The 11,530-nt window shown below is 40.0% G+C and overlaps 1 protein-coding gene across 1 annotated transcript; it reads left to right on the plus strand.

Annotated features, from left to right (window-relative positions):
- The first annotated feature begins 4,971 nt into the window (after positions 1 to 4,971).
- LOC127082043 (ATP-dependent DNA helicase RRM3-like) lies at positions 4,972 to 5,847 on the plus strand. Its single transcript, XM_051022266.1, has one exon. The coding sequence runs from the start codon at positions 4,972 to 4,974 to the stop codon at positions 5,845 to 5,847; it is 876 nt and encodes a 291-aa protein (XP_050878223.1).
- The last annotated feature ends 5,683 nt before the right edge of the window (positions 5,848 to 11,530 follow it).

Raw genomic sequence — 11,530 nt, forward strand, 5'->3', positions numbered from 1 at the left:
CAAAATTTTAGCACACACAAAGAAAAATAAAAACAAAATAAATTAGAAATCAAACGTGTGGGTTGCCTCCCACGAAGCGCTTCGTTTAACGTCACATGGCTCGACGGTTCATTTCCCTGATCATGGGGGGTATTTCAGGTTCAAAACCTTGTTGCACCTCTTGTCTACAACTCGGATGTTGTCTCTTTTATCAGTGTGGACTCCTTTGTGCCACGATTCCTTTTTAACTATCCTTTCAGTGTTAGGACTCTTTCCCTTTAGGGTGGCTACTGGCAGTGGTGAGACTTTGATAGTATTCAATGTCTTGATTAAGCCTACTTGATACTGAGCTTTTGTATCTTCCTCCATCTCCTGGTTTTCAATAGCATTCAATGTTATTTCCTTGTTGTGAACTTTCAAGGTTAACGTGCACTCATCCATGTCGAGCTTGCATCGACTCGTCTTCATGAAAGGTCTACCTAGAATGATGGGTGCCTCATTGTCTTCAGGTATGTCCAGGATTACAAAATCGACTAGGAAAGTCAAGTCAGCTATTGTTACCAGCACATCTTCAGCTATACCATACGCATCCTTTCTTGAGTGATCCGCAAACTTCAGATTGGTCTTTATATCACTGATATTTTTAATACCCAGTCTGTGATAGATCGATAATGGCATCAGATTCACACTAGCTCCAGAATCTATCAGTACCTTTTTGAAGGTTCTTTCTTTGATTGTGCAAGGTATTGTGACGGTTCCTGGATCCTTTTGTTTGTTAGGAATGTTCTGCTCCAGGGAGTTTGCATTATATTGTTCCTTACCGGATACCTGTTCTTCAGTGGTTGGTTTCTTTTCAGCCATTACCTCTTCCACAAATTTCTTGTACATGGGCATCCTTTCAAGTGCTTCAAACAAGGCCATATGACCCTCAATCCTTTTAAACATTGTCATGAATTTCTCCAAGTCTGACTCACTAGGTTCCTTCTTTGTCACTCTCTGAGGGTAGGGCAACTTAATCACCGGTTTAGTTCCTTTTGTAGTTTCTTCTTTAGTCGGCTCGCTCGGTGATATAATTTTTTTCTTTTTAGCAACCTCTTTCTCTCTCGTCGTGACAGTATTAACATTCTCCTGACCTCTCGGATTTTGAACTGTTTCACTTGGTAGGGAACCTGGTGTTCGAGAACTTGCCAATTGTTGTGCTATCTGCCCCAGCTGAACTTCGAGATTCCTTAGGGAGGCGGTGGTATTTTTCTGATTGTTTCTAGTTTCTTCTTCAAATTGCATATTTTGAGCTGCCATCTTTTCAATTGCAATCTCCCAATCTGCCTTCTTAGGTACCTGTTGTTGCTGCTGCTGATATTGATTTTGATATTGACCTTGTACCTGCTGTTGCACATTCCCGTTCTGATCCTTCCATGCAAAGTTGGGATGATTCTTCCACCCCGGGTTGTATGTGTTGGAGTAGGGATTGTTTTGCTTTAAAAACTTTATATCTTCTATCTGTTGTGGTGTTGCAAAGCAATGAACAGTATTGTGTGGTCCATTACAAATGCCACACACATCGTTTGGTGCCTGTTGTACTTGAGCCACTTTCTGAGCACCTATGTTTAGTGCCTTCAACCTTTTCTCCACCTCTGCAGCAACTGCTTCTTCAATTTTTACTTGTTTGTTTGTTTCAAGCTTTAAATCAATTACTGGAGATTTGCTTAATACCCTGTCATATAACTCTAAATGCTCGTTCGAGGCAATAGCTTCTATTATCTTCTTCATACCGGTGGCTGTTGCAAAGTTGGCTGAGCCACCAGCTGCTGAATCCAGGATTTGTCTTGTTTGAATTCGAAGACCATTGACAAACATTTGCATTTGTTCAGTTTCATCCATGTTGTGAGTAGGACAAGCCACTAGGATCCTCTTGAATCGTTTATAGGCATCTCCTAGTGACTCACCCTCCTTCTGTTTGAAGTTTAGGATCTCATATCTTTTTCTCAGTGACACTGATGCAGGAAAATATTCATGCAAGAATGATGTTTCCATCTCTTCCCATGTAGTGATACTACCAGTAGGTAAGGAATAGAACCACTCTTCGGCTTCATCTGCTAAAGTGAATGGGAACATACGAAGCCTTATTGCTTCTTCGTTATGTCCAGGCATTTTCAGTGTTGTGCTCATAGTTAAAAACCTTTGGAGATGCTTGTTGGCATCTTCATTCACTCTTCCAAAAAAGGACCGCCTTTCAAGTTGATTAATGGTGCTGGGATGCAGCTGAAATTGGTTGACATTTACCGGTTGGTTTACAATTGTCATACGACCACCCGGATTGTTGTTTCCGCCATAGTCACCGAGAAGTCTCTCTGGTGGTGGTGGTGGTGGATTAGCAGCCATGATTTCAGGAACTGTTTCCGTGTCTGAATCTGAATTCTCTGAGTGCACTGAAACAACTTCTCCCTCCACTTTCTCTGCTAACTCCAGTTTCTTTCTCTTAGCTTGTCTCAGTCTAGCGCGAAGAGTTCTTTCTGGATCTGCGTCAAAAGAAAAATTCGCTGAGGACTTACCTCGCATAAACAAGTTAGACAAAGATTAGAATTGAATAACAAAATTGTCACAGATAGAATTTTGGTTGGCAAGCAACAAAATTACGATAGAATAAAAATTAAAATATGTAGTTTGGCAATCCCCGGCAACGGCGCCAAAAACTTGATCGAAAAAATAGCAAGTGTACTATTTTTACCGATGTAGTAATAAGGAGTTTATTTCTCAGTATCGATCTCAAGGATTGCGTAGGAATTACTTACTTTAATTCGATTCTATCAGAACAAAAAGATAATGGTTGTGTTGTTTTGGAATCTAGAATAGTAACACGAAAATAGTAAAATTAATTGATTAAGATAAAAGATGCTAGGGTGAGTGGTTGAGTTAACCGGTTATGAATTAGTCCCGATTTCCTTAATACATATGATACATTAAATCTCCTAACCTCAGAATGTTCTTACTTAAGTCCTTAAAGAAGAAACTATTAAACTACCAATTCTCACTCAAATGTCCATTCAATTAATCATTGGTTTTAATCATACAAAATATCAAGGTTTACGGTGATTTACGAAAGTTACTAGTCCTAGATGATGCATTCATAAACCCAATTGTGTGAAAACCCTACCAATCACAATCCTGTTATTGGAAGTCATAGATCAATGTGTATTTGTCCGATACAAAAGCATAATAACATCACACAATTGAATTGAAATACGTAACATAGTAATTAAGAAATCATAGGTTCAAATTCATAACATGTGATAACATCAGGACCACCCCCCTAGCATCAGGGGGTTTAGCCTCTCATAGTACTTAAAGAACTCATAAAGTAAAGATTAGACATTACAAGGAATTAGGAGAGTTTGATCTTCAATGGTTGATACCCTTGAATCTCGCCGTCTTCAAATCCGTCGTATTCGCTATCTTCTCCAATGCAATGCTTTCGTTCGTCTGTCTAAAAAAGGTCCCTTCTTCTTTCTCTTCCAAGCCTTCTTATAGCTTCAGATGACTCTCTTCCAAGCTAAAGGTCCAAACTACCCTTAATGAGCATAATCGGGTTAAACAGCAAAAATTAGGTTTTCCAAGTTGCGCTGAATCAACACGGTCGTGTGGTGGCACACGGGTGGCCGTGTTGTTCAACTGTATTAATTAATTTCAGCATACGTTACAGTGGCAACAACACGGGCCGTGTCCCTACACACGGGTGCCCGTGTTAATGCACTGTTTTAATCAACACGGCCGTGTGGTGGCACACGGGTGGCCGTGTTGATTTCTGCTTTCTGCTTTATCTCTGCTCTGCTTGATCAACAACACGGGCAGTGTTGTGGCACACGGGTGCCCGTGTTGACCTGCTGTTTTCTCATATTTTTGTCCTTCAGAGTGTTCAGAACTTCACCATTCTTGCTTTTAAACCTGTAACAATAACACTACCAAACGAAGCATAAACGAGATCTTTTTGACATAAACTCGTAATCAAATGCAATGCAATACCAAACCAACAAAACATGCTAATTGACTCAAATGCAACTAAAAACAACCATGAATCTTACCAAGGTGATGAAAATATGTCGGATTAGCGGCGGGAATTCAATGGAAATGGTGACCGATCAATATGAGAAGGTTTGATGAATCTATATCGTTAGGTAGAGATAGGTCTGTCGATAATAGATGGGTGGTTCCTTATAACCCTTGGTTACTGTTAAAGTATGACTGTCACATTAATGTAGAGATTTGCAGTAGCATTAAAAGTAATAAGTATCTATACAAATATGTGTACAAGGGCCCTGATCGTGTGGCTATGGAGGTTCATAAAGGATCATATATGGATGAAGTTCAGCAATATGTTGATGCAAGATGGATTTGTGCTCCCGAGGCATTATGGAAAATATTTCGATTCACTCTTTACCGATTATATCCTTTGGTTGAAAGATTGCAGATCCACTTGCCGAACCGCCATCAAGTGCGTTTTTATGATCATCAGCAAATTACATATGTGTTAAATAATGAACGCATCTCCAAAATAATGCTCACACAATTCTTTGCATTGAATATACGAGATCCACAAGCAAGAAATTATTTGTATAGAGAGATTCCAGAGCATTATTGTTGGAACAAGCGGGACATGGAATGGCATCGTAGGCAGTCAACAAGAAAAGTTATCGGGAGAATATATACGGTATCATCTTCGGAGGGAGATAAGTTTTACTTGCGATTGTTGTTATCTCATGTCACAGGTCCAACCAGTTGGGAATATCTTCTTACAAATGATTACACGACTTTCAATACATTCAAAAAATCAGCCGAGAATAGCGGATTTCTAGAGACTAATCATAGTATTCGTGATTGTTTGATTGAGGCTACGAGTCTCCGAATGCCATGTGCTTTACAGAGGTTATGCATGATGATTTTAAAATTTTGTGAACCTACTAATGTTAAAGGCCTTTGGAATGAGTTTTTACACATATGGCGGAGGATTATCAAACAACTAACAATGTTGTGGAATCAGACTTAACTAATATGTTGTTGAAGGACTTGAATGAACTCTTAAACATGCACGGTAAAAAAATTGAAGATTACGATCTCCCATCTTTACCCCCTAATACAATAGAAGGAAATTCAATTCCAAGTCTCATACAAGAGGATTTAGCGGTCGATAACCCCAATGAAGATATTGAATTTGTTGCTAAGTTAAATAATGATCAAATGATTGCATTCAAGACCATTATGAATGTAATTGTTCAAAAACACAGTGAGGTATTTTTTGTTGATGGTCCAGGAGGAACAGGTAAAACATTCCTTTATCGAACATTAATGGTAAGTTTAAGAAGTATAAGAGAAATTGTCTTAGCAGCTGCATCATCTGGTATAGCTGCAACATTGTTTCCCGGTGGTAGGACTGCACACTCTCGATTTAAGATACCTATTGATATACAACCGAGTTCCATTTGTGGTATTCAAAAGCAAAAAGATCTTGCAAATCTCATTAGAGTTGTTAGCGTAATAGTTTGGGATGAAGCACCAATGACAAACAAAAATTGTTTGGAAGTCTTAGATCGATCATCACAAGACATTTGTAGTAATAGTGCTCCATTTGGTGGAAAAGTTCTTATCATGGGGGGAGATTTTCGTCAAGTTCTTCCTGTTGTAAGAAAAGGTACTAAGGCACAAATGATTTCAGCATGTATTGTTCAATCTCATTTATGGGATCATACTAAGATTTTGCGTTTGCGTCAAAATATGCGATCATTGCATGATCAAGAGTTTGTAGAATTTCTTATTCACATTGGTGATGGTGTTGAACCTACCAAACCAAATGACATGGTGAGGTTACCTTCATAGATTGCAATCCCATGGGAAGGTGAACATTCCATACAAGTACTTATCCAACATATTTTTCCTAATTTAGAATTGCATGGTTGGGATGCCCCGTATATGGTACAAAGAGCTATTTTGACACCAACAAATGATGATGTCCAAAAATTGAATGATCTGATTATCGACCAGTTTCCAGGAGAAGAACATAATTTGTTATCGTTTGACGAGGTTGATAGGGATAATCATAATTTATACCAGTAAGAATTCTTAAACTCAATTGCACAATGTAGTTTGTCACCACATATTCTAAAGATAAAAAAGGGTGCACCATTGATGTTGTTACGTGTAAGACCCCAATTTTGACCCTAAGATCCCTCATGGCATCATAACATTGCATTTGCATTGCCTCAAGGATCTTTAGCGTCTCGGTTCCCTTTGCCTTTGGGTGGGACTCCTTGTGATTGGTTTGAGATCACCAAGCATGCTTGAGTTATACATCATTGTTTCTCTTACTTTTGTTTACTAACCAAAAGCACAAAAATGTGTCACTAACATCTTTTGTTTGAAGCTTAAGTATCATCCAAGACACTTTGTGGGTTCTATTTAGATGATCAGTCAACACAAGGGAATGGCTTGAGATACTTCCAACAGGTTCAAATGGGGTCTATTCGTCAGTCAAAACGTTAATCTTGAAGGAGCAAAAGTTTGTTCATGAGCTGTCATGCTCGCTAGGCGAGCAGAATGGGTCGCCTAGCGAGTCCCAAGAAAAGCCACTAGAATCACCTACGCTCAGAGGAATTTCTTGAACTGTCATGCTCGCTAGACGAAGCCCACGTGTTAAAAAAAAAACAACGAAAAAACGAAGAAAAAAAACGAAAAACGAAAAACAAAAACGAATAAATAAATAAATAAATAAATAAAATATTACAGAAAATTTTGGACTTGGGCCTCTCTCATTTGAGCCCACAGGTCCACAAAAATCAGGTTATAAATTCAAAGTTTCAGTAAAACAAAATTCTATTTTATTCCTATTACCCTGGCAGGAAAAAAATAGTGAGAGAAGAGCTAACAGAGTTCAGAGCAACCTCCAGAGACTGAAGGGAGCTCATCGGCAAAGAACCAATTCCCTCTCATATAAACCCTCAGATTGCTTTGCAAACCCAACCGGGCAATTCAATTTCATTCGATCTCTCCAATCAGGTTTGCCTTATTCCCATTACTTTATGCTTTTAATTTGAATGCTCTGAATGTATGAGGTATTATGGATGAATTTGATACCCTTTTGATGCATGTGTTTGACAAGAGGTTTAGGCCTCCTACCCTTGGTTGCTTTTTGTGAGCTTTTTGTGAATTTTAATGGCATGATTCATGTGGTTATATTTTTATTTGGGGGAAACTCTTGATTACCCTATCTTGTTTCTCTAACCTGTTTGTTGAGTTTTGTTTTGTGAGGGCTCATATGACTCTTGCAGAGATGGCTTGCCTGGTGTTCCACTTTATTTGTGGGATACAATCTGGAGGTTTATTCCGATTACCTGTACTGACTCACTTTCTTTGATGGTATTTAGCTTAGGAATCTTTGGGTTTCTTATATATCTAATTGTTGTTACTTCGGATCTTTATCCGTACGGTAGATCTCTCGATCCCTTTACTTTTCCCGCATGTTACTGATTTCTTAGGTTTCGTATAGCCTCTCGTGCCATGTCATTTAAGGTAACGCGGTTCCTTCATCTAGGACTGCCTTTTTGCATGAGCATCCCTAAACACCCCAAACTCATTGATTTTTCTTCTCCTAAGAACACGTTATCTCCTTCTACTACAGACGAGTAAGTCTCCAAAGGTCGAGCATCCGGTAGATTGCGTAGTAACGTCGTTCACCCCAAAACACAACCCTTACCCCATAGGTGGTTGAACTACGTTTTGCTCTGATTTTCATCCCAGATGAGATACGTAGGCATAAGACGCGATGTCTTAGCGAGCACACTCCTATTTAACCCATAGGTAGCCGAGCTACGAAGACTCTGATTCTCAGATTCAGATGAGATACGTATGCAGTGGATGCGACGTCCGCGCGAGTCATTTTCTTTTGACCTCTCTTTTAGTACGTAGTATATTAGATAAACATACACGCTTTTCTCATCCCTTCAATCATGTTTGCACAAATAAATTTTCAAAAAAAAAAACAACAACCTTTGCAACAAATGTGAAAGGGCTCCCTAGGAGTACCTAGGATGCTTTGGGTGCCTAATACCTTCCCATTGCATAACCAACCCCCTTACCCAGATCTCTGACATTTTTACTAGTTTTTGATTCGATAAAACTTTTAAGTTTTTGTTCGCTTTCTAACCATTCCTTTGGATAAATAGAAGTGCGGTGGCGACTCGACTTGTATGATTTACCTTGGATTTAGTCAATATCTCTAATGGTAACGAATACCCCGCTATAGAAAAATGGCGACTCTGCTGGGGATTCGAAACATCCTAGTGGGTTTTGCCTACTTTTCATATTTTTTGTATTGTATTGTATATTTATTTTTATTTTTTTGTGACATATTTTTGTGCAATTTGGGATTACTGTATTGTATGTAATGATTGAATTGCTTGAATATTAATTCCTTGTATGATTGGTGATCTTTGTGAGATGAGTTCTATACCCGGACTCGAGTGCACTTAGGATAGGAGAATGGCGTAGTCTTATTGACTTGTGTGGAGTTATTCCTTAGCAAGTTGACTTGCAAGTCCATTCACTTGGTGGGGGTTATGTTGGGATCAATAATGTCACACAAGTAAGTTGTGGTTAGACATTACTCTCTCCAATATAGACCTTAGAAGCCAAGGACCTTAGTTTACCAAGCCCATCTTGGCCTGTTCTTAGGATGTAGTGCGAAGGTCGTTCAAGTGTAAGATTTGATACGATTGTTACGCGATACTACACTCATAAGAGTCTCTCTTGAGAATATTTTCGGAATACGAGTAGTCGTTTCTCCAATAATATCCGAAAGATGGGATGATGACTATGGGAACCTTTTGTAGAACATGTTTGGCAGGTTAAACCTTAGTACACTCCCTTTGGGTGGTTCTTAACCTAACTCCAAGCTCGTGACTTACAACAAACCCTTGATTCATGGTTGATCCGTTCATGAATCCTTAATATCAATGGAACTTGGGTGTTGATAAGGTGTAAACCATAATCCACCAAAATGGATGGTTGATATTAAGGATAACATGATCCATCCCATGACCTTTGTTTGGTGTGCTTTGCTTGATCCTTGAGTGTGATTGTTGCATTCATGCATTCATGCACCCATTTGCATCCATATCATCAATAAATAAGAAAATTTTCAAGGAACTTAAGGGGTTTATTTGCAAAATTTTCAGACATGAAAAGACAAAGAAGGAATACAAAGAAGTATAGTTTCAGACAACCAGACTTGAAAGAGTTAAGGAATCTGACATCCTATGTATTAGATCCTTTGGGTTTCAAGGCTCGTTTTGGGAAGCTTCTTCCTCTTCTGACTACTCAGGTGGATGAAGGATTGATGAGTGTATTGGTGCAGTTTTATGATCCTTTGTACCGTTGCTTCACGTTTCCGGATTTCCAGCTTTTGCCTACCCTTGAGGAGTATGCTTACCTTGTGGATATACCTATTCTAGACCAGTTGTCGTTCAGTGGCTTGGAGAGTATTCCTATTTCTCAAGAGATAGCTGACATGTTACACATAGATGAATCTCTGGTTGATGCTCATATGACTACCAAAGGAGGAATTCAAGGTCTCTCTTCTGAGTTCCTCATTGCTCAAGCTACTATGTATGGGAAGGCCATGAGTGAGGACGCCTTTGAGGCCATATTTGTACTTCTCATCTATGGGCTAGTGTTATTCCCCAACATCGACAAGTTTGTGGATGTGAACGCTATTAGGGTTTTCTCTACTCTTAATCCCATTCCGACTCTGTTGGGTGACGCTTATTTTTCTTTGCATATGAGGAATGCAAAGGGTGGTGGCGCCATTGTGTGTTGTTTGCCTCTGTTGTATAAGTGGTTTATTTCTCACTTACCTCAGACAGTCGCTTTTAAGGAGAACAAGGAATGTCTACGGTGGTCCACGAGACTTATGTCTCTCACTAATGATGATATCTCTTGGTACAACCGCGTGTATGATGGTGTGCAGATTATTGACTCTTGTGGCGAATTCTCCAATGTACCTCTTCTTGGTACATGTGGTGGGATTAACTACAACCCTATTTTGGCACGTCGTCAGCTTGGGTTCCCCCTAAAGGATAAACCTAATAACATTTTGTTAGAGGGTGTATTCTTTCAGGATGGTAAAGATCCCCAAGGCTTGAAAGCTAGAATGGTCCGCGCTTGGCGCAAGATTCATAGGAAAGGAAGGAAAGAGTTGGGTCCTAAGAATTGCATCGCTTTGGAGCCTTACACTGTTTGGGTTAGGAAGAGGGCGTCTGAGTATCTCATGCCTTACGAGTATCCGAGACCTACACCTGTGATTATGGCTGGGCCTTCAACCCTCCCTAATCAAGGAGTAGAGGAGTTGAGAGACGAAGACCGTTCACGTGCCTGGATCCGTGAACGTGAAGAGTTGCTTCAGCAGATTAAGGAGAAGGATGCGTTGATTGAGTTTCTTGAGCATCAGGTTATTGATGACCCTGATGGTGTATGGACTTCTCTACTTCCTCAGTCTTCTAAGTTTTGGAAGAGGAAGTATGATCGACTCGCCAAAGAGAAGGTTGATATGGAGGCAGCCTACGAGAGGGAGGTGAAGAGGCTTCGCGCATCTTATCTTCTTGTGTCCCGAGCTTTAGATGATTGTTTCTAGGGATCCATAAGACGATTATTTTCCTTTTCTCTTGTATAAGATTGACGATGCTACACTTCTTTTCCCTGATATTATTTGATGAGATATTTCCATATGTGATAAAATGCTTAATATTTCCAAAATTTGCAAATAAAACTCTAAAGTTCCTTTTAAATAAAAAACAAATCATATGCACAAACATTGCATGCATCATATGCATAAGCAGGTTTTGTTTTCGGTCCCTTTCCCTATGGTCTAACTCTGTGTCCTTCATTTATTTTAAAGACAAGTTGACTCACCGGTACTACACTAGAGCCAACATTTCAAGACTGAGGGATCACTTAGAGCAAGAGAACCGCGAGCTGAAAGAGGATGTGGCCAGATTGACTGCCCTAATGGAGTCACTCATGGCTGCCCAGAGCCAGTCTTCTCCGACACCTTCAACTCCTCCCCAGAGGACAGGTATCTCCGAGATTGTCTCCTCTACTGTGTCCGCTGCCAGTGCACACTTTATTCCAACAGCCATGCCAACCGGGTTCCCGTGGGGGATGCCTCCCAATTTCATGCCTGATGGTCCTGTTCCTACCTTTGCTTCTCTGCCGGCATCTAGCCCGGTCCTTGCCATTCCTCCTCCTGTCGTGCATACTTTGGCCAGGGTAGACGACACCATCTATCATTCTAAGCCGTCTGAGGGTCCAGATGTTTATGAGAAGATGGATGCTATGAACGATCAATTTCTTGAGCTTCGCAAGGAATTGAAAACTCTCAGAGGGAAGGATCTTTTCGGCAAGTCTGCTGCCGAACTCTGCTTGGTTCCAAATGTGAAGATCCCTGTGAAATTCAAGGTCCCTGATTTTGAAAAGTACAAAGGAAATACTTGTCCTCTCAGCCACCTGG

This window comes from Lathyrus oleraceus, chromosome 5, assembly GCF_024323335.1.
Source record: "Lathyrus oleraceus cultivar Zhongwan6 chromosome 5, CAAS_Psat_ZW6_1.0, whole genome shotgun sequence".
Lineage (NCBI taxonomy): Eukaryota > Viridiplantae > Streptophyta > Magnoliopsida > Fabales > Fabaceae > Lathyrus > Lathyrus oleraceus.